We start from the raw sequence: 25,000 nt of genomic DNA, 5'->3' as shown, positions 1-25,000 counted from the left end.
CGTCGGAGAAATATTTCATAAGCGCGTCCGCCATTGTTCCGATAGTTTAGAGCCTGTTACTAAGTTACTATACGTCATTAGGGGGGAAATGACGTCACGCAAGAAGCAAGAGTGTAAGAATCGCATAGTGTTAAATCTCCCTATTGTCAATGACAAAGCACCAAACGACGAGGACGATCCAGCCTTAATAGGGAATGAGATTAGCGGAAGAGTAGCGTCCCTTGATTGGAAATCACGATCGGAAAAGTTATTAGAGAGAGATCGTCATGTTGGTTGTGCGGCATGAAACACTTCACCGAAAGCGAGGTCGAGAGAGACGCATGAACAAAACCATTTTGACGTTCTCTCTGTAAAGTGACGTCCAATCAAGGGACGCTACTCTTCCCCTAATCTCATTCCCTATAAGAATAGTCATTTTTTATTGAAGCAGAAAAGCAACAAGCACATTCTATACGTAATATTGTTCGACCATATGAACTCTATTACAGAATGTCAAGTTTTTATAGCTATAGCAAAAAGAAATGAAATCTGGATGAGAACAGTGACGGTTGCATCGTAACAAATGTGACGATTTTGTAATAGGTGGTATGGAGAGGGTTCGTTTTTATGTTTTTATGGGTTTTACGGCGCTTGCAACACATTGAGGTCATATCAGCTCCAGTAAAAGGGAAGAAAATGGGATAGTAAAAAGTTCTAGAATTACAATAAAGCATCCAAGAAAAGGGAAGACAAAGGGGAAATGGTTCAAATAAGAAACAGATGTAGATTCCAAGAGCACACTATCAAAGTACTTAGTTTGAGATCACTAAAAGTCTCATCCAGACACAAGCACAGGTCCCCGCTAAGAGGAACACACTCAAATGTTTTACAAATCATATATAATATAAAGAAAGCATAATACAGTGCATAACAGAGAGATGATTTACAATTTTAAAAGTATCATCTCCCAAAACTAACTATACATTCAACTGTTTCCCTCTCAGCCAGGGCATCTGGCCAGGATCAGGACAAAACCAAGTAATCTCATTCCAAGACAAAGACAGAAAGCAAGTTGGAAAACAGATATAGGGGGATGGAAGACACAGTATGTACCTCCCTGCCCGCTATGGGAGGTCAGGATCCCTACCCAGATATAAAGGGATAGAAGACACAGTATGTACCCCCCCCCCCCTGCCCACTACGGGAGGTCAGGATCCCCACCCAGATATAAAGGGATAGAAGACACAGTATGTACCTCCCTGCCCGCTATGGGAGGTCAGGATCCCCACCCAGATATAAAGGGATAGAAGACACAGTATGTACTCCCCCCCCCCCCCGCCCACTATGGGAGGTCAGGATCCCCACCCAGATATAAAGGGATAGAAGACACAGTATGTACTCCCCCCCCCCCCCCCGCCCACTATGGGAGGTCAGGATCCCCACCCAGATATAAAGGGATAGAAGACACAGTATGTACTCCCCCCCCCCCCCCCCCCCCCGCCCACTATGGGTGAAGGAGATGGTTAACCAACTTGTTAACTACTTATCTGCCGTTTTCTAGACAAACACGTGCCTAGTTTAAAATAAAATTTGGCCAGAAAACACGTCCTTCAAAAATCGATCGATATAAATGACCCTCATCTTGGCAGAAACTATCAAACCTGGGACTTTGCGAAGTCTTTGATACAGTCCCAGGTTCGATATATATATAGATTTATCTTTTTTTTTTTGGCCAAGATGGGGGTTATTTTAATCGATCGATATTTGAAGGACGAGTTTTATGGCCAAATTTTTAAATACACGTTTTTCTAAACTACGGCAATTAACTCCCAAAACACAAAACAAGATTTATTTTTTCTTGTCACACACGTTTACAATCCAACATGCACTTATTTTCAGGTCTGATAACCCAATTCCTTCTGGGCTCATTGTTGTACATAGTAAAAATCCTTTTAAAAAATGACGTGAATTATTCTCTATGACAACAATGTTAAACTTGGCCCATAGGTCGGTTCGGATGTCAGACCTGCCTATATGTACACGTCGGTACAATCCTATAGAATTATTTTTGAACTTGCATTGGTTTCCAGCACGCTCTCGTTCTCGTGAATAGCACTCCAAAAACATTTAATATAGGCCTATGAATAATCCGAGAACCCGTTCTTTCTCATTATGCTTAAAGAAAGTGTCAGTGATACATTGAAGTTGGTCGGCGTGTCAAATGGTTTTAGTCAAATGATGATTGGCGTGGAGTGAGTGACACGTTGGACTAGAGGCAACACGTGTGCGATTTGTTATACTCACTCACTCACTCACTCATTCACTCATAGGCTCAGTGCTCACTCACCGCGGCGGCCCGCCTATGTATAAAAGTCGAGATTATCGAATATTGTATTGAATCAATCGAAGCGGATCGAGGACGTTGCACGCGTGTTGGAGGATTTGTAAAAGGGGGGATGGGGGGGGGTCACGGTTGAATGATTTTTGGGATTAGGATTAAGACTTTCTAAGCATTCAGCTAAAATACATACACCATCCGCCAGCCGGATGTAAAGTACTGAATAAACAAAACTATGGAGCTATGTGGTCTTGTGGTATGACACTCGCTTTCGGATCGGAAGATCCTAGGTTTGAGTCTCGCTCGCTCGGCGCATAGTTGAGTCCTTTGGGAATGACCGTGCTCAGTTGTAAAAAAAATGAGTACCTGGCCGTTAACAGCGTTGTCCATGTCGGGAAAAAAATGTAACAGGCGTCATGTCTCGTTCTTTATGTTTCTGTTGCTGTTGGCCTGGGACCATTTGTAAATCTCTTTGAACACCTTCAGTGGATAGTGCGCTATGTAAAAGCTCAAAAACTGCGTGACACCTCAAACGTTTATATATATATATATATATATATATATATATATATATATATATATATATATATATATATATATAGTTTTAGCAAACGAAACTCATGTGACACACAGTCCTGACGATGGATGAAAAGGCCTGAAACATCGATGTAGACTGACTCCAACACCGTGGTAAATATTAAAATAATAATTCACTCCATTTTTACATGTCGAGAACTATTCGTACCATAATTGTATCCAACACGATTATATATATATATATATATATATATATATATATATATATATATATATATATATATATATATATATATATGATATAATTTAGTGTTAATTATCCATAAAAATAACAGGCTAAAAACGATATTAAAAAACACACACACACAAAAAGACGTGAGCTTTTATATAGAGCAGTATCCACTAAATGTGCTCAAAGCGCTTTACAAAGGGTCTCTGAACAACAGCAACACGTAACACGTAGAACGCGAGATGACGTCTGTTAGGCGATATTACAATTTTTCCAACAGGACATTGCTTTTAACGGCCAGGTACTCATTTTACACCTGAGTACGGTGACAGAATGTGAGTAAAGCGCCTATTCCAAGGACTCATCTATGCGCCGAGCGAGCGAGGCTTGAACCCAGGACCTTCCGATCCGAAAGCGAGTGTCATACCACTAGACCACATTGCTGCACAAAGAGCTGAGTGACGTCAAGATCGTTCCTTCTACAAGTCAAAGTGAAAACCAAGCTGCTAGAAGCTGTGGCTGTAAAAAGTCATAAACAAACAGTAATACATAGAGCAGATTTAGACAAAATGGATCCAATTGGATTCAGTAGTCTGATGTCACGCCGCCCGGCAACGGCGGCCATCTTGGTTCTAAACAAAGAAAATCATTACCTTTTTATTCTTTATGCTGGCTAGAACTTTTCTTATGCCTTGTGATCAGAATGTGTAAAAGTCAAAACATGATCAAATGTATGTGGTTTTCTTCCTCTGGATACCCTTCATGCTCGCCGGAGAAATATTTCATACGGGCGTCCGCCATTGTTCGGATAGTTTAGAGCCAGTGTTGCTAAGTTACCATGCGTCATTAGGAAGGAAGTGACGTTACGACTGTTGAATCCTATTACCAAAAACACAGAACGTTTCGGGCTTAAAACCCTTCTTCAAAAAATAAATAAATGTGATCCCTCGTCTCAAAACGGTATTATGATGATTAAAATGTTGAATATTGAATTTATAGCCAGAAAGCTAAACTTGGGTTGAGTTTGCATATTTTTTTTTGTACGGCTATGTGGTCTAGTGGTATGACACCCGCTTTCGGATCGGAAGGTCCTGGGCTCGAGCCTCGCGCTCGGCATATAGTTGAGTCCTTGGAAAAGGCTCTTTACTCACATTCTCTAACCGTACTCAGGTGTAAAATGAGTACCTGGTCGTTAACAGCATTGTCTTTGTCCGAAAAATTGTAATATCGCCTAACAGGCGTTTTGTCCTGTACTACATGTTAAATGTTGCTGTTGACCAGGGACCCCTTGTAAAGCGCTTTGAGCACGTTTAGTGGATATTGCGCTATATAAAAGCTCAATTTAAAAAAATTATACCGAATAGAATTAATTCAGAATGTTGACCAGTTATGCTCGAATTTGTCTTTTTAGTGTCAGGTTCATCCCGACATAATACCGTTCTGAGACGATGGGTCACAAATAAACAAATAAATAAAATTCCCTTTATTCATCCCATAGAGGAAATTTAATGTCTCTAGGGTCTATTCCAAGAGAAGACTGGAATAACCCAGGCGTCAGCCACAGTGCAGCGCCGTAAATGGAGTTAGGGCGAGGTGACTTGCTCAAGGCCACACAAGGCAGTGGTGGGGGAATCGAACTCCGTACCTTTCGGGCACGAAGCAAAGACTGTACCACTGAGCCACGCTGCCCTCTTCAGAAAACAAATTTTTATTCAGCGATTACAGAAAATTTTCGTACATTTTATTGGTGTGAAATTGGGTGTAAAAGACAGCTGATTGGTCATTATAAATAATCTTTTGGTGCGCATGAAACGTTTTTAGTTTTTGGTCAAATGGTCATTCAAGCAGGAGAAAGATACAAACTATGGTGAATAGAAGTACTTACACTTTAGCATTTGGTTACAAAATATCTAATAATCTTACTTGGATGGGTAGAATCATTCATCTTCCATTTCTTTATATTGATTAAACTCGTTTTGTTATTATCGTGCAATAACGACATACTCGCAAGCTCGTTGTGTTTTAGGGCACGATATAAAATAACTCGTTTAATTAAATACAAAGAGTTCAAAAGTTTATTTTTAGGCAATTTCCAAAATAACAAATACAAGAATATAATATTTTCATCAACAAATCAAGTAAGTAAAATCAATAATAAAGCAAGGCAAATAATGATGATAATAATGATAATAATAATAATAATAATAATAATAATAATAATAATAATAATAATAATAATAATAATAATAAATAATAATAATTGAGCTTTTATATAGCGCAATATCCACTTAACGTGCTCAAAGCGCTTTACAAGGGGTCCCTGGTCAACAGCAACATTTAACATGTAGGACGAGACATGACGCCTGTTAGGCGATATTACAATTTTTCGGACAAAGACAACGCTGTTAACGGCCAGGTACTCATTTTACACCTGAATACGGTGAGAGAATGTGAGTAAAGAGTCTTTTCCAAGGACTCAACTATGCGTCGAGCGAGGCTCGAACCCAGGACCTTCCGATCCGAAAGCGAGTGTCACACCACAAGACCACATAGCCGCACTTAATAATAATAATAATAATAATAATAATAATAATAATAATAATAATAATAATAATAATAATAATATAACAATAACAATAATAATAATAATGACAATAATAATAATAATAACAATAATGATAATAATAATAATAATAATAATAATAATAATGATAATAATGATAATAATAATAATAATAATAATAATAATAATAATAATAATAATAATAATAATAATAATAATAATAATAATAATAATAATAATAACAATAACAATAATAATAAAATGATGATGATAATAATAATAATAATAATAATAATAATAATAATAATAATAATAATAATAATAATAATAATAATAATAATAACAATAACAATAATAATAACAATAACAACAATAATAATAATAACAATAATAATTAATAATAATAATAATAATAATAATAATAATAATAATAATAATAATAATAATAATAATAATAATAATAATAAAGGATGACCGATGACGGAGTGACACAATCTCCCATCCACCTCCCGCCAACTGTGTACTTTGGTATTGTGTGTAGTTTTCTTTCTTCGCGTATTTTCGTGTCTTTATTCATCCCAATAAAATCTATAACGTAAAATCTGTTGCCACGAGCGTTGTGTTCATCTTAATAACACTGTGTTAAGCGTGGCAGAGCGCTCCGGCCTTAGCTCTGTAGCCGAAAGGTAACGAGATTGATCACCCCCCCCCCCCCCTTTTATTTTATTTATTTTTTGCGTGTATGGCCTTGAGCAAGTGACCACATCGCCCTGGGTGAATTTACGGCGCTGCACTCCGGTTGAGGTTTGGGTTATTCCAGTCTACCCTTGGAATAGGATCGGTCAGGGACCCTTTTGTAAATCGCTTTGAGCACCGGGGATTGATCTCGGTCTCCTTGAGTGTGAGGCGAGTGGTCTACCTACTGTGCTATTGGACTCCCCCCCCCCCCCCCCATTAAAACAATGAGCCCGTGATTATGTGGGGTGTTAGACCTGCCTATATAGTAGACATTGCGAATGGCCCAAAATGGCGGTCGTTTGTTGGTTTTAAAGGGTTTTATGGCTCTTGCAGCACATTTAGGTCATATCAGCGCCAGTAAAAAGGAAGAAAATGGGATAGTAAAAAGTTCTAGAATTAGAATTAAAGCACCCACGAAAAGGCAAGACAAAGGGGAACTGGGAACAAATAAGAAACAGATGTAGATTCCAAGAGCATACTATCAATGTACTTAGTTTGAGATCACCTAAAAGTTTCATCCAGACACAAGCACAAGATCTAGCAAAGAGGAATACACTCAAATGCGTACATTATACATTAAAAATAACAAATATAACAATATATAACACAGAGATGATTTACAAGGAAAAAAATATCATCTCTCAAGACGATAACTGTGTATTTGACTGTTACCCTGCCAGCCAGGGCTCCGGCTAGGGCCAGGATAAAAACCAAGTAATCTCATTCCAAGACTACATAAATCAAGTTGGAAAACAGATATAGGGGGATAGAAGCCACAGGAAGTGACCTGCTGTCCAGCATGGGAGGTCAGGAACCCCACCCAGACATAGGGCGATAGAAGACACAGAAAAAGACCTCCCCGCCCACTATGGGAGGTCAAGAACCCCAGCTAGAATGTCATAATTGGGATGTTCGACATACCTATATAAATACACGTCGCGAATCACCCAAAAGTTGTTTTTTTTAAAGGGTTTTACGGCGCTTGCAACACATTCGGGTCATATCAGCGCCAGTAAAAAGGAAGAAAATGGGATAGTAAAACGTAATAGAATTACAATTAAAGCACCCAAGAAAAGGTAAGACAAAGGGGAATTGGTTCAAATAGGGAACATATGTAGATTTCAAGAGCACACCGTCAAAGTACTTAGTTTGAGATAACCTAAACGTCTCATCCTGACACATGCACGTCATGTTGGTTGTGTTCGTTCTCTCTCTAATAACTTTTCCGCCGGTGACGTCACAGGCTATGGGTGACGTCCAATCAAGGGACGCTACTCTTCCGCTAATCTCATTCCCTATCTGTACACGTCGGCTCTCACTAAATTGTATGAGACTATAAAAGTTTACACACATTTTGGTGTTATAGTATTATGGCTGTCTAAAAGAAAACAATAACAAAGAGCTGAGTGACGTCAATATCATTCCATCTATAACAATAAGCAACTAACTCTGATATAATGTGTGTGGTTGTGTGGTCTAGTGGTATGACACTAGCTTTCGGATCGGAAGGTCCTGGGATCGAGCCTCGCTCGACGCATAGTGGAGTCCTTGTAGAAGGCTCTTTACTCAAATTCTATCACCGTACTCGGGTGTAAAATGTGTACCTGGCCGTACACTGCGTTGTATCTGTCCGAAAAAATGTAATTTTCACCTAACAGGCGTCATGTCCCGTCCTATATGTTTAATGTTGCTGTTGGCCAGGGACCCTTGTAAAGCGTTTTCAGCGCGTTTAGTGGATATTGCGCTATATAAATGCTCAATGTTTAAAACTGTACTCGTAATAAGCATCCAAGGCTTGATTGTTTTTGTTGATTGTGGAACCGGGCCTGTGGAACCGGAAGGGCTGTTGCGAGGCAGGGGTGACGTCGCCCTGTTTATCCTCATTAGCTTGCCATCTACAAGCCGCATGTGTCACTTCTGGTTTCGTCGACTGTCTGGGAAATTTAGACGATGGTAAATGCGTAAGCGACACTGGAGTCCATTACATGGAGAGAGAAAAAAAAAAGTAAAGAAAGAAGAGATAAATAAATTAGAGAGAGAGAGAGTGAGAGAGAGAGAGAGAGAGAGAGAGAGAGAGAGAGAGAGAGATAGATAGATAGATAGAGAGAGAGAGAGAGAGAGAGAGGGGGGGGGGGACAAGATAGACAGATAGATAGACGGATATATATATATATATATATATATATATATATATATATATATATATATATATATATATATATATATATATATATATATATATATAGAATCGTGTTGATACAAATATGGTACGAATAGTGCTCGACATGTAACAATGGGGCGAATTATTATTGTAATATTTACCACGATGTTGTAGTCAGTCTACATCGATGTTTCAGGCCTTTTCAGACATCGTCAGGACTGTGTGTTACATGAGTTTGGTTTGTTGTGAGTTGTTGCTTGTTGAACAAACCAAACTCATGTTAACACATAGTCCTGACGATGGCTGAAAAGGCCTGATACATCGATGTAGACTGACTCCAACATCGTGGTAAATATTTAAATAATATATAATATTATATATATATATATATATATAATATATATATATATATATAGATATGAAGGAGAGAGAGAGAGAGAGAGAGAGAGAGAGAGAGAGAGAGAGAGAGAGAGAGAGAGAAAGAGAACTTTCTTTTGTACTTTAAGTGCTTTACAAAGCGTGCGACACATGTGCGTTAATTCAGCGTCAGTTTAAAAAAAAATAAGAAAATGACAAAGGGGAATTGGTTCGAATAGGGAACAAATTATGTAGATACCAAGAGAATAGGGAATTGGATTAGCGGAAGAGTAGCGTCCCTTGATTGGAGGTCACCCATAGTATGTGACGTCACCGGCGGAAAAGTTATTAGAGAGAGAACGTCATGTTGGTTGTGCGTCCTCGCTTCCGGTGAAAGCGGTTTGACACACTTCAAAACCAAATTGACGTTCTCTCTGTAAGGTGACGTCCAATCAAGGGAAGCTCCTCTTCCGCTAATCTCATTTCCTATACCATCAGAGTACTTAGTTTAAGATCACCTAAAAGCTCATCCAGACACAAGTAAGTACAAAATCCACTGAGAGGAACACACAAACATTTCCAAAAAACTTTAACTACACATTTAAACTATTTCCCTCCCAGCCAAGGACTACGACCACGGCCAGGATAAACCAAATAATCTCATTTCAAGACAAAGACAGAAAACAGATATAGGGGTATAGAAAACACAGGATGTAACCATCCTGCCTGCTATGGGAGGTCAAGAACCCCACCCAGAGCCAACTATAGGTGGTCAGAAAACCCTACCCTGAAAGCAAGTTGGAGTTATTGGGGGATAGAGGACACAGTACGTGACCTCCTTACGCACCATGGGAGGTCTGGGGGATAGAAGACACAGTACGTGACCTCCTTACGCACCATGGGAGGTCTGGGGGATAGAAGACAGTGACCTCTTACCCACCACGAGAGGTCTGGGGGATAGAAGACACAGTGACCTCTTACCCACCACGAGAGGTCTGGGGGATAGAAGACACAGTGACCTCTTACCCACCACGAGAGGTCTGGGGGATAGAAGACACAGTGACCTCTTACCCACCACGAGAGGTCTGGGGGATATAAGACACAGTACGTGACCTCCTTACCCACTATGGGAGGTCTGGGGGATAGAAGACATAGTGACCACCTTACCCACCACGAGAGGTCTGGGGGATAGAAGACATAGTGACCACCTTACCCACCACGAGAGGTCTGGGGGATAGAAGACATAGTGACCTTCCCCACCACGAGAGGTCTGGGGGATAGAAGACATAGTGACCTCTTCCCCACCACGAGAGGTCTGGGGGATAGAAGACATAGTGACCTTCCCCACCACGAGAGGTCTGGGGGATAGAAGACATAGTGACCTCCTTACCCACCACGAGAGGTCTGGGGGATAGAAGACATAGTGACCACCTTACCCACCACGAGAGGTCTGAGGGATAGAAGACGCAGTGACCTCTTACCCACCACGAGAGGTCTGGGGGATAGAAGACACAGTGACCTTACCCACCACGAGATGTCTGAGGGATAGAAGACACAGTGACCTCTTACCCACCACGAGAGGTCTGGGGGATAGAAGACACAGTGACCTTACCCACCACGAGATGTCTGAGGGATAGAAGACACAGTGACCTTACCCACCACGAGAGGTTGAGGGATAGAAGACACAGTGACCTTACCCACCACGAGATGTCTGAGCGATAGAAGACACAGTGACCTTACCCACCACGAGATGTCTGAGCGATAGAAGACACAGTGACCTTACCCACCACGAGAGGTCTGGGGGATAGAAGACATAGTGACCACCTTACCCACCACGAGAGGTCTGAGGGATAGAGACACAGTGACCTCTTACCCACCACGAGAGGTCTGGGGGATAGAAGACATAGTGACCTTACCCACCACGAGAGGTCTGGGGGATAGAAGACACAGTGACCTCTTACCCACCACGAGAGGTCTGGGGGATAGAAGACACAGTGACCTTACCCACCACGAGATGTCTGAGGGATTTAAGACATAGTGACCTTCCCCACCACGAGAGGTCTGGGGGATAGAAGACATAGTGACCTCTTACCCACCACGAGATGTCTGGGGGATAGAAGACACAGTGACCTTCCCCACCACGAGAGGTCTGGGGGATAGAAGACATAGTGACCTTACCCACCACGAGAGGTCTGGGGGATAGAAGACATAGTGACCTTACCCACCACGAGAGGTCTGGGGGATAGAAGACAGTACGTGACCTCCTTATCGGCCACGAGAGGTCTGAGGGATAGAAGACACAGTGACCTTACCCACCACGAGAGGTCTGGGGGATAGAAGACATAGTGACCTCTTACCCACCACGAGAGGTCTGGGGGGTAGAAGACACAGTGACCTTACCCACCACGAGAGGTCTGAGGGATAGAAGACACAGTGACCTCTTACCCACCACGAGAGGTCTGGGGGATAGAAGACACAGTGACCTTACCCACCACGAGAGGTCTGGGGGATAGAAGACATAGTGACCTTACCCACCACGAGAGGTCTGGGGGATAGAAGACATAGTGACCTTACCCACCACGAGAGGTCTGGGGGATAGAAGACACAGTACGTGACCTCCTTACCGACCACGAGAGGTCTGGGGGATAGAAGACATAGTGACCTTACCCACCACGAGAGGTCTGGGGGATAGAAGACATAGTGACCTTACCCACCACGAGAGGTCTGGGGGGTAGAAGACACAGTGACCTTACCCACGAGAGGTCTGGGGGATAGAAGACATAGTGACCTCTTACCCACCACGAGAGGTCTGGGGGGTAGAAGACACAGTGACCTTACCCACCACGAGAGGTCTGGGGGATAGAAGACACAGTGACCTCTTACACACCACGAGAGGTCTGGGGGATAGAAGACACAGTGACCTTACCCACCACGAGCGGTCTGGGGGATAGAAGACACAGTACGTGACCTCCTTACCCACCATGGGAGGTCTGGGGGAAAGACGACACAAGTGACCACCTTACTACCCACTATAGGATGGTCATATTGTTTTTGTTTTGTTTTTAAGGGTTTTACGGCGCTTGTAACACATTTAGGTTATATCATTCTTTTCATTTTCTTTTTAATGGTTTTACGGCGCTTGCAACACATTTTTGTTTGTTTGTTTGTTGCTTTAGGTCTCTTCCAACACAATTGAGGTTATATGAGAGACCGCTGAAACAAAAAAACAAGCAATCTAACAAAAATAGTACAAATGTAAATCAAAATCATAACCTAAAGATATCATAAGCTAAATTATAAATAACCAAGAACAAACAGGCAGAAGATTTACAGAGAAAAAAAAAATCCCCTGTCAAAAATACAATCACAAACCAAAGAAGCAGGATAGGCTAGTAAAGAGAAGAAGAAACGACATCACTATCGGATCGTAAACCCATGCGAACATCATAGGTATACGATTCAAGGGTGATGCTCCCATCCAACCACCCGCTGCAACACATTTAGGTTATATCAGCGCCAGTAAAAAGGAAGAAAATGGGATAGTAAAAAGTTCAAGAATTACAATTAAAGCACCCAAGAAAAAGTAAGACGTAGGGGAACTGGGATCAAATCGGGATCAGATGTAGATTCCAAGAGCACACCACCAATGTACTTAGTCTGATATCACCTATAAGTCTCATCCGGACACAAGCACAAAATCCAACAAAGAGGAATACACTCAAATGCTTACATTTTACACTAAAAATAACAAAAATAATAATATATAACAGAGAGATGATTTACAAGGAAAAAAATATCTCCCAAAACAACTATGCATTTGACTGTTTCTCTCCCAGCTAGGACTCCGTCCAGTGCCAGGACAAAACCAAGTAATATCATTCCAAGACAAAGACAGAAAGCATATTGGAAAACATATAAGGGGATAGAAGACACAATATGTACCCCCCTGCCCACTATGGGAGGCCAGGAACACCACCCAGAAGGTCATATCAGCGCAAGTAAAAAGGAAGAAAATGGGATAGTAAAAAGTTTTAGAATTACAATTAAAGAATTCAAGAAAAAGGCAGACAAACTGGAATTGGTTCAAATAGGGAACAGATGTAGATTCCAAGAGCACATTATCAAAGTACTTAGTCTCACCCAGACACAAGCAGAGGTACCAACTAAGAGGAACACACTCAAATGTTTACAAATCATATAATATAATATGTAAACTAAACATAATACAATGCATAACAGAGAGAAGATTTACAAGGAAAAGAAATATCATCTCCCAAAAATGTAACTATACATTCGACTGTTTCCCTCCCAGCCAAGGACTCGGGCCAGGGTCAAGACAAAACAGAGTAATCTCATTCCAAGACAAAGACAGAAAGCAATTGGAAAACAGGTATAGGGGGATGGAAGACACAGTATGTACCTCCCTGTCCACTATGGGTCAGGATCCAGAGATATGGGGAAGAAGACACAGTAAGTACCCCTGCCACTATGGAGGTCAGATCCCACCAGGATATAGGGGATAGAAGACACAGCAAGTACCTCCCTGCCCACTATGGGAGGTCAGGATCCCCACCCAGAGGAAGGTCATAAGTGCGTTGGGCTATCTATCAAAGCTGACAATCTGTGCAGCAAGAATACAGGCAAAGAATGGAATTGGAACATGGGAATGGGATGACAAACTTTATTATCGTCGTCAAATATACTCGGTGTAGTGATGATTATATATAGCCGTAAGATGATGATGATGATGATGATGATGATGATGATGATGATGATGATGGTGATGGTGATGATGATGATGATGATGATGATGATGATGATGATGATGATGATGATGATGATGAATAATGAATGGCGATGGAGATGATATAAAACAAAGTTGAACTTAATAAGAAAGATAAAATAATGAAATCATGAAAAAATAGTTATGCCTCCTCCCTCTCTCTCTCTCCCTCGTTCCTCTCTCTCTGTCCTCTTCTCTCCCTCTCTCTGCTCTCTCTCTCATCTTCCCGTCTCCCTCTCTCTCTCGTCTCTCTCTTTTCTGTCTCTCTCTGTCTCGTGTCTCCTCTCTGCTCTCTCTCTCTTTCTTTCCTCTCTCTCCGTCCCCCCCCCTCTTCTCTCTCTCTCTCACACACATAGACTACTCACACATACACACACCACACACACCCACACACCACCCACGAGCAGTTATTCCATCCCCGTGTCCACATGATAAAATTAGCACACATACATCACATCTGGACACGTGTATAGGTAACGTCATAATAAACCGTCTTTTCTCTCTCACACACCACCACACACAAACACACAAGACACACATACACACACACACATAGACACTCACAACAACCCCACACCACACACACACACACACACACACACAAACGACACACACACACATCTATACCAAATATCACATCAACATAATCACAAATTACAATCCAATAAATTAGAATAGATATTTTAACAAATATCCTTTGGCCGGGAACACTCCATCTCAAATTCATTTTATAATCATATCAGTCCTAATCATTTGAACTAAATTACTTCCATCTATCTGTAAAAGAGATGGGGGGGGGGGGGGGATCTTCAATCTTGTTTGATGGATTATCTATATTCCTTCATGGAATGTCTAGGCGACGATATCAAATAGTACCGTTGCGGAAGGGCGCAATTTTTTTTTATATTTTATTTTAATCTGTCAATATTTAGGAATGTTTTTCCATAGAAACTTTTAACATTTTAAGATTCTTATGTTTTAAATAAAAATAAAATTCCCGTTATTCATTCCAAAGGGAAATGAGCGTCTAAGATCTAAACCAAGGAAAGACTGGAATAACTGGGGAGGGGCAGTGGGGCTCTCAGCTGTGCGGTCTTTGCTTCGTAGCCGGAAGGTACCGAGTTCGATCACCCACCGCTGCGCTGTGCCTGTGGCCTTAAAGCAAGGCACCTCACCCTAGCTCAATTTACGGCGTTGCACTGCAGCTGACGCCCGGGTTATTTCAGTCTTTCCCTTGGAATAGACTCTAGAGAAAAATTTCCCCTATGGGATGAATAAAGAGGAATTTTATATATTTTATTAGCTGTATACCCAGGCGTTAGCCGCAGTGCACGACCGCAAAGTGAGCGAGTCCACTGGTAGATTCGAGATTGGGTCGTGTCCATAAAAAACAAAAGAGCTCGATAGAGCGCAATATCCACTGAAGGTGCTCAAAGCGCTTTACAAGGGGTCCCTGGTCAACAGCAACGTGCTGCCTGTTAGGTGATATTACAATTTTTCGGACAAAGACACTGCTGTTAACGGCCAGGTACTCATTTTACACCCGAGTATGGTGAGAGAATGTGAGGAAAGAGCCTTTTCCAAGGACTCAACTATGTGCTGAGCGCGAAGCTCGAACCCAGGATCTTCCCATCTGAAAGTGAGTGTCATACCATTAGACCACATCGCCATGTCCAACAACCTGATCATCAGTTGACTGACCAACAACCCACTCGTCTCTAGAGTAAGTCAAACGGCCCAGAGATCCACCAAGACAACAACGGCCATGTACTGAGAACTATTAGATGGGGCAAGACAAACGAGAGAAGAGGGGGTTGGTGTTTTCAATGCCGTGTCCAAATTACGCACAACACGGTTGTCTGCTAGAAGAGTCAGAACGCTTGAAAAAGTTCCACTATGGTAGCAAACGCAGCCATTGCCCAAGAATGGGCAGAAGGGATAAGAAAGAACATCTCTAATCAAGATTGCCACACCATATCCAACACCCTGTTCACCTGACTGACCAACAACCCACTCGCCTCTCGAGTAAGTCAAACACCTCAGAAGGTCCACTGTGACAACAACGGCCATGTAATGAGAACTGGTAGATGAGGATGAGAGAAAACGTCCAACAACCCACTTGTTCATATTGCCCGATATTCTTGAGTCTCGCAATCTACTGCCCTACTCTTTTGTTTAAACACATATAAATGTTTCGGCCCGATATTCTTGAGTCTTGCAATCTACTGCCCTACTCTTTTGTTTAAACACATATAAATGTTTTGGCCGATATTCTGAGTCTCGCAATCTACTGCCCTACTCTTTTGTTTAAACACATATAAATGTTTCGGCCGATATTCTTGAGTCTCGCAATCTACTGCCCTACTCTTTTGTTTAAACACATATTAAATGTTTGGCCCGATATTCTTGAGTTCTCGCAATCTACTGCCCTACTCTTTTGTTTAAACACATATAAATGTTTTGGCCGATATTCTTGAGTCTCGCAATATACTGCCCTACTCTTTTGTTTAAACACATATAAATGTTTTGGCCGATATTCTTGAGTCTCGCAATATACTGCCCTACTCTTTTGTTTAAACACATATAAATGTTTTGGCCCGATATTCTTGAGTCTCGCAATCTACTGCCCTACTCTTTTGTTTAAACACATATAAATGTTTTGGCCGATATTCTTGAGTCTCGCAATCTACTGCCCTACTCTTTTGTTTAAACACATATTAATGTTTTGGCCGATATTCTTGAGTCTCGCAATCTACTGCCCTACTCTTTTGTTTAAACACATATAAATGTTTTGGCGATAATTCGAGTCCGCAATCATCCCATCATTTTTACTAATTTTGGCCGTCTTGAGTCTCGCAATCTACTGCCCACTCTTTTGTTTAAACACATATAAATGTTTGCCGATATTTTGAGTCTTGCAATCTATGCCTACTCTTTTGTTTAAACACATATAAATGTTTTGGCCGATATTCTTGAGTCTCGCAATCTACTGCCCTACTCTTTTGTTTAAACACATATAAATGTTTCGGCCCGATATTCTTGAGTCTCACAATCTACTGCCCTACTCTTTTGTTTAAACACATATAAATGTTTCGGCCCGATATTCTTGAGTCTCGCAATCTACTGCCCTACTCTTTTGTTTAAACACATATAAATGTTTTGGCCCGATATTCTTGAGTCTCGCAATCTACTGCCCTACTCTTTTGTTTAAACACATATAAATGTTTTGGCCCGATATTCTTGAGTCTCGCAATCTACTGCCCTACTCTTTTGTTTAAACACATATAAATGTTTTGGCCGATATTCTTGAGTCTCGCAATCTACTGCCCTACTCTTTTGTTTAAACACATATAAATGTTTTGGCCGATATTATTGAGTCTCGCAATCTACTGCCCTACTCTTTTGTTTAAACACATATAATGTTTTGGCCGATATTCTTGAGTCTCGCAATCTACTGCCCCACTCTTTTGTTGAAACACATATAAATGTTTTGGCCCGATATTCTTGAGTCTCGCAATCTACTGCCCCACTCTTTTGTTTAAACACATATAAATGTTTCGGCAAGAAAATTCGTCCTTCAAATTCAATCCCGATCGATATTTTCTCATTTTGGTCCGTCTGGATAGAACACCATTCCACAGACCATCCGAGAATCCAAATCCTTGTCTGTTTTCAAGAAATCCTTTAAAATATTTATTTTTTGATGTCATGTACTTTCTATATTGTTTTGTGTTGATGTAATTTAAAGCGCCAAGAGCCTCATTGTTGAGGATACCGTGCGCTTTATAAGAGTCTATTATTATTATTATTCATTTAATCCCATCCCTCTCACAGGAAAACCCTATCATTTCTTAGTAAATACAAAATCGTTGAATAATGCTTTGAACGCCTTGAATAAAAGTAGGAATTTCTTCTTAATGGATAATTCAGTATCAAAATGACAACCAGCTTTGCCACCAAACGGACAATAACAGTATTCAGACAAGACAAGAGATATAATTCCTGTCGTCTATCTGGAATTTAGTCATATATCTATGTCTTTATTGTTTTTTGTTGTTGGCTGAAGAAGGGTTTTGAGCCCGAAATGTTCCGTGATTGATATTTTGTTCTTTTTTTTTTTTTTTTAAGCTGTTATAACCATTTTTTTTTTTAAGCCTAAACTCAATCGCTTACAAGTCATTAGTTCGATCACAAATTGAATATGCATACACTGGACTTTTATCACAGGTTAAGAATTCAGAAGGAATTGAATCAGAATTCAGTAGGAATTCAGAAAGAATTGAATCAGAATTCAGTAGGAATTGAATAAGAATTCTGTAGGAATTGAATAAAAATTCAGTAAGAATTGAATAAGAATTCAGTAGGAATTCAGAAAGAATTGAATAAGAATTCTGTAGGATTTGAATAAGAATTCAGTAGGAATTGAATAAAAATTCAGAAAGAATTGAATAAGAATTCAGTAGGAATTGAATCAGAATTCAGTAGGAATTGAATCAGAATTCAGTAGGAATTGAATCAGAATTCAGTAGGAATTGAATCAGAATTCAGTAGGAATTGAATAAGAATTCAGTAGGAATTCAGAAAGAATTGAATAAAAATTCAGTAGGATTTGAATAAGAATTCTGTAGGAATTGAATAAGAATTCAGTAAGAATTGAATAAGAATTCAGTAGGAATTGAATAAGAATTCAGTAGGAATTGAATAAGAATTCAGTAGGAATTGAATAAGAATTCAGTAGGAATTGAATAAAAATTCAGAAAGAATTGAATAAGAATTCAGTAGGAATTGAATAAAAATTCAGTAGGAATTGAATAAGAATTCAGTAGGATTTGAATAAGAATTCTGTAGGATTTGAATAAGAATTCAGTAGGAATTGAATAAAAATTCAGTAGGAATTGAATAAGAATTCAGTAGGAATTGAATAAGAATTCAGTAGGAATTGAATAAGAATTCAGTAGGAATTGAATAAGAATTCAGTAGGAATTGAATAAGAATTCTGTAGGATTTGAATAAGAATTCAGTAGGAATTGAATAAAAATTCAGTAGGAATTGAATAAGAATTCAGTAGGAATTGAATAAGAATTCAGTAGGAATTCAGAAAGAATTGAATAAGAATTCTGTAGGATTTGAGTTAGAATTCAGTACGGATTAAATAAGAATTCAGTAAGGATTGAATAAGAATACAGTAGAAAATGAGTAAGAATTCTGTAGGATTTGAATAAGAATTCTGTAGGATTTGAATAAGAATTCTGTAAGAATTGAGTAAGAATTCTGTAGGATTTGAATAAGAATTCTGTAAGAATTGAATAAGAATACAGTAGGAATTGAGTAAGAATTCTGTAGGATTTGAATAAGAATTCTGTAAGAATTGAATAAGAATTCAGTAGGAATTGAGTAAGAATTCAGTAAGGATTGAATAAGAATTCTGTTGGAATTATTTTCTGAGAAAAAGCTGGTTTGTTTGTTTTTAAAGGAATTATGGCACTTGCAGTGCATTTAGGTCATATCAGTGTCGGTAAAAAAAAAGAAAATTGGATGGTGAAAAGTTCTAAGATCACAATGAAAGCACCCAAGAAAAGGTGAAAGAAAGGAGATTTGGTTCAAATAGGAAACAGATGTAGATTCCAAGGGCATACCATCAAATTACTGAGATCATCAAAACGCTTCATCCAGACACAAGCACAGATCCCAACTAAGAGGGACACACATCATATATAATATGGAAACAACACATAATACAGTACGTGACAGAGACACGATTTACAAGACAAAAAACATTATCTCCAAAAACTCTAACTATACATTTGACTGTTTCCCTCTCAGCCAGGGTATCCGACCAGGTCCAGGACAAAACCAAGTAGTCTCATTCCAAGACAAAGACCCAGAAAGCATGTTGGAAAAACAGATATGGGGGGATAGAAGACACTGTAAGTACCTCCCTGCCCACTATGGGAGGTCAGGAACCCCACCCAGAGATATAGGGGGATAGAAGACACTGTAAGTACCTCCCTGCCCACTATGGGAGGTCAGGAACCCCACCCAGAGATATAGGGGGATAGAACACACTGTAAGTACCTCCCTGCCCACTATGGGAGGTCAGGGGGCAGCGTGGCCCAGTGGCACGGTCATTGCTTCATAACTGAAAGGTACCAAGTTCGATCAACCCGCCCCAGCTCAATTTGGGGCTCTGCACTGCGGCTGACGCTTGGGTTATTCCAGTCTTCCCTTAGAATAGACCCTAAAGACAAATTTCCCCTATGGGATGAAAAGGGAATATTTTTTTATTTTTATTTCTTTCAAGGAACCTCACCCAGTTAGACCAAGGTGGACTCAAGGTAACTCGTCGCCCATTCAAAAGATGACACCTTAGGAATGATGAAGTCTATAGCTAGTAAGCGCTTGGCTAAGAAACTCACAACATTGCCATCCGGAAGTATAACGGACTAACACAGACAAAGATTATGTTAGCTGAACGTTTATAGTCTGGTTAATACAGATTAGTGAAAATTACTCATAAACGTGGATGGCAAAAACAAAACAATAACAAAGACAATCGTGGATAGCTCTTACGGTAGAGTCACGCTCTCCCTGGCCAGGCGGAGTTGTCGTACCAGTAAGGTCGCGGGTTTGAACCAACATCGTCGCCGCAAAAAGTTTTATTCTCTATTGTCTTCTAGCACTTTCCTACTCACTTGATTTCTTATTCATTCTATCTATAACGCTCACACTTCCATCTATTAAAAATCTGTTCACAAAACCTTGATTCCCAGACTACTACACTTACACTATCAAACCTTGATTCCCAGACTACTACACTTACACTATCAAACCTCAATTCCCAGACTACTACACTTACACTATCAAACCTCAATTCCCAGACTACTACACTTACACTATCAAACCTCGATTCCCAGACTACTACACTTACACTATCAAACCTTGATTCCCAGACTACTACACTTACACTATCAAACCTCAATTCCCAGACTACTACACTTACACTATCAAACCTCAATTCCCAGACTACTACACTTACACTATCAAACCTCAATTCCCAGACTACTACACTTACACTATCAAACCTTGATTCCCAGACTACTACACTTACACTATCAAACCTCAATTCCCAGACTACTACACTTACACTATCAAACCTTGATTCCCAGACTACTACACTTACACTATCAAACCTCAATTCCCAGACTACTACACTTACACTATCAAACCTCAATTCCCAGACTACTACACTTACACTATCAAACCTCAATTCCCAGACTACTACACTTACACTATCAAACCTCAATTCCCAGACTACTACACTTACACTATCAAACCTCAATTCCCAGACTACTACACTTACACTATCAACCTCAATTCCCAGACTACTACACTTACACTATCAAACCTCAATTCCCAGACTACTACACTTACACTATCAAACCTCAATTCCCAGAATACTACACTTACAATATCAAACCTTGATTCCCAGACTGCTACACCGACACACCATCAAAAGGTAGGCTTGTACTTTTTCACCTCCACCATGACGTGGTGAATGTTGATGAGCTCATGCTTGACTTGAGAATTACGGAATGCCGGCTGGGACAGAATCTTCTGGAATCGGTGATAGTATTGGATGAGCAGGGTCAAGGCGCCCTATGGACATCAAACAAATAAATAAACAAACACCACCAACATCATCTCTCATCATCATCATCATCATCATCACCGTCATCACCATCATCATCACTAACTCATAAATACTATTCTCACCATCATTATTATAATTTTTACTATCATCATCATCATCATCATCACTAACTCATAAATACTATTCTCACCATCATTATTATAATTTTTACTATCATCATCATCATCATCACTAACTCATAAATACGATTCTCACCATCATTATTATAATTTTTACTATCATCATCATATCATCACTAACTCATAAATACTATTCTCACCATCATTATTATAATTTTTACTATCATCATCATCATCATCACTAACTCATAAATACGATTCTCACCATCATTATTATAATTTTTACTATCACTATCATCGGCCTGGTGATGTACACAACAGTTACAATGTGCGATTATGCGTTCTAGTGGTATGAAACTCGCTTTCGGGTCAGAAAGTCCTCGGTTCGAGCCTCGCTCAGCGCATAGTTGAGTCCTTGGAGAAAGCTCTTTACTCATATTCTCTCATTGTACTTGGGTGTAAAATGAGTCAAATGTATAGTTAGTGTTTTTGGAGATGATGATTTTTGTCTTGTAAATCGTCTCTCTGTCACGCAATGTATTATGTTTTGTATACATATTATATATGATCATCATCATCATCACCATCACCATCACCATCATCATCATCATCACCATCATCATCATCACCATCACCATCATCATCACATCATATCATCATCACCATCACCATCATCATCACCATCATCATCATCATCTCATCATCACCATCACCATCACCATCACCATGATCATCATCATCATCACCATCACCATCATCATCACCATCATCATCATCACCATCATCATCATCATCACCATCAATCATCTATCATCATTCATCAATCATCATCATCATCATATCATCATCACTCATCATCATCACCATCATCATACTCATCAACCATTCTCATCATCATATCATTCACATTTCTACTTTATCATCATCATCATCATCATCATCATCATCATCATCATCATCACACTCATCATCATTCACCATCATCATCATCACATATCATCATCATCATCATCATCATCATCATCATCATCACATCATCATCATCATCATCACATCATCACACTCATCATCTGCTCACCATCATCATCATATTTACTATCCATCATCATCATCACTCATCATCATCATCATCACTACTCATCATCATCCACCACAATTCTACAATTCTTACCTCATCATCATCATCCATCATCATCTCATCATCATCACCATCCACCACCAACACACCTACATCATTCCCCACCACCACTACACACCAACTATTACTATCTCAATCTCATCTCACATCATCTATCTATCACACATCTCTATGCTCATTCTTCAATTTAACCTCATCACTTCTTTGTGATGGACTCAAGCCTTATCAGTCTTTAACTTTACATCATCGCCCTGGTGATGGACACAACAGTTACAATGGGTATGCAGTCAAGTGGTATGAAACTCGCTTTCGGATCAGAAGGTCCTCAGTTCGAGCCTCGCTTGGCGCATAGTTCGGTCCTTGGAGAAAGCTCTTTACTCATATTCTCTCACTGTACTCGGGTGTAAAATGAGTACCTGGCCATTAACAGCGTTGTTTCTGTCCGAAAAATAAAATGGAACATCCATCGCCTAACAGGTGTAATGTCCTGTACTAGATGGTAAATATTGCTGGTGACCAGGGACCACTTGTAAAGCGCTTTGAGCACATTTAGTGGATATTGCACTATATAAAAGTTAAATTTTTTTTTAATTATTTTTTTTTTGCCTGTTTGTTTGTTTTGCAATTGATGGTTCCTCTGAGACTTCTTGCTGCTGTGCCTGTCAAGCTATTGACATGGACGCTTTTTTTACTATTATCTTATATGTTTTTGTTTTGTTTTTAAGGGTTTTACGGCGCTTGCAACACATTACGGTCATATCAGCGCCAGTAAAAAGGAAGAAAATGGGATAGTAAAAAGTTCTAGAATTACAATTAAAGCACCCAAGAAAATGTAAGACAAGGGGAATTGGTTCAAATAGGGATCAGATGTAGATTCCAAGAGCACCCCACCAATGTACTTAGTTTGAGATCACCTAAAAGTCTCATCCAGACACAAGCACAGGTCCCAACGAAGAGGAATAAACTCAAATGTTTACAAATCATATAATATAATATGTAAACTAAACATAATACAATGCATAACAGATTTACAAGGAGAAAAATATAATCTCCTAAAACTATAACTATACATTCGACTGTTTCCCTCCCAGCAAAGGAACTCTGGCCAGGGTCAGGACAAAACTAAGTAATCTCATTCCAAGACAACTATAGGAAACAATTGGAAAACGGGTAAGGGGGGATAGAAGACACAGCATGTACCTCCCTGCCCACTATGGGAGGTCAGGATCCCCACCCAGCTATTATCTTATAGTACGAGTCGAGTTATTCAATCAACATACACAGCATGGACTTTTGAAAATTATGTCAGTTATCGTATACCGTATTAAAATTAATCGAATAAACATTTCAGTGGTTTTATTATTTACCCTAAAAGCGGTACGGTCTTTGCTTTTTACCCAAAAGGTACCGAGTTCGATCACCCGCTGCACTGTGTGGCCTTGAGCAAGTCACCTCGCCCTAATTCAATCTGCGGAGCTGTTCAGCGGCTGATGCCTGGATTACTCCAGTCTTCCCTTGGAATAGACCCAGGGGAAAAATTTCCCCTTTGGGATTAATCAAGGGAATTCTATTATTTATCTTATCTTTACTTATTTATTATAAAATATATTTTGCCCCTGAAATCAACCGATGATGAATTTAGTCTTGTGTTTCAGTCCTCATGTTTCATTGATAAAGGGGAAAACCTGAAACGTCCAAAGTATCCGTCTTCGTTTAACTCATTCAACCCTAACACCGACTATACCTATATCCTATAGTAATCTGGACATTTGCGTTGAGTATGTTACAATTGCTCTTATTATTTTAATACATTTTTTCCCATTTTGAAAAGTAGCAAAAATCTCTAGGATTGAGTGAGATAATAAATTGGAGCTTACATTTCAATAATTATTGTTATATTTTTCTTTGGACAATAAAGTTTGATTCCTTTCAAAGGCGACTGGACCCCACTTACTCTCCTCTCCCTGCAGGTTGTGGGTTTGACCCTGTTCCACTCGGCTCTCCCAGTCCTTGACGAATGAGATCAGGCCGCCGAAATGAGGGGCCAGAATCTCCTCCACAAACTCCTGAGTCCTGGCGGCCAACAGGTCACGGTACATGTCAGGCCTCTTTGGAATCGTCCGTCGTTCTTTCCTGGAAGACGGAACGGAACAAGAGTCGTGTCAGAATACTGGTTCGTCTGTTTTTGTTTTTAAGGGTTTTACAGCGCTTGAAAACACACTGAGGTCATTGAGCGATAAATTTCACTGTTTCGTCTAAGCCAAAATTGACCACATTCACTTGGACAGTAAAAGTAAGAAAAAGAAAAATTTGAACACCGGAAGTGCGTTATGTAGACACCTTCAAACTTCCAATCAAAAGTTAAATGATTGCTAAAAGCACATTTCAATTTCCTCATACTGTAAAC

General features: G+C 39.8%; 3 protein-coding genes across 3 annotated transcripts in view; all 3 read right to left on the bottom strand.

Annotated features, from left to right (window-relative positions):
• The window catches only part of LOC144980348 (uncharacterized), a gene marked incomplete at its 3' end in the record, with an annotated part of 17,168 nt that extends 14,928 nt beyond the window's left edge, over nucleotides 1–2,240 (bottom strand). Inside the window, 1 exon segment of the mRNA XM_078928016.1 lies at nucleotides 2,058–2,240.
• Nucleotides 2,241–14,268: 12,028 nt separating this feature from the next.
• On the bottom strand, nucleotides 14,269–17,639 carry LOC144980352 (uncharacterized). The gene is made up of 2 exons (XM_078928026.1): nucleotides 16,614–17,639; nucleotides 14,269–15,848 (listed from the first exon to the last, which is right to left on the bottom strand). The coding sequence occupies exon 2, from the start codon at nucleotides 15,810–15,812 to the stop codon at nucleotides 15,414–15,416; it is 399 nt and encodes a 132-aa protein (XP_078784152.1). The 5' UTR covers nucleotides 15,813–15,848; nucleotides 16,614–17,639; the 3' UTR covers nucleotides 14,269–15,413.
• A 147-nt stretch (nucleotides 17,640–17,786) lies between these two features.
• Nucleotides 17,787–25,000, bottom strand: part of LOC144980355 (vacuolar protein sorting-associated protein 52 homolog) — a 68,026-nt gene continuing 60,812 nt past the window's right edge. The window contains 4 exon segments of the mRNA XM_078928041.1: nucleotides 17,787–19,690; nucleotides 19,761–21,341; nucleotides 24,387–24,695; nucleotides 24,697–24,726. Coding sequence (XP_078784167.1) covers nucleotides 21,195–21,341; nucleotides 24,387–24,695; nucleotides 24,697–24,726 — 486 coding nt within the window. The 3' untranslated portion in view covers nucleotides 17,787–19,690; nucleotides 19,761–21,194.

This window comes from Berghia stephanieae, chromosome 9 (genome assembly GCF_034508935.2).
Source record: "Berghia stephanieae isolate SIO BIC M18660-M18661 chromosome 9, UCSD_Bste_1.3, whole genome shotgun sequence".
In the NCBI taxonomy this organism is placed as follows: Eukaryota; Metazoa; Mollusca; class Gastropoda; order Nudibranchia; family Aeolidiidae; genus Berghia; species Berghia stephanieae.
This window is presented reverse-complemented; position numbering and strand designations above follow the sequence as displayed.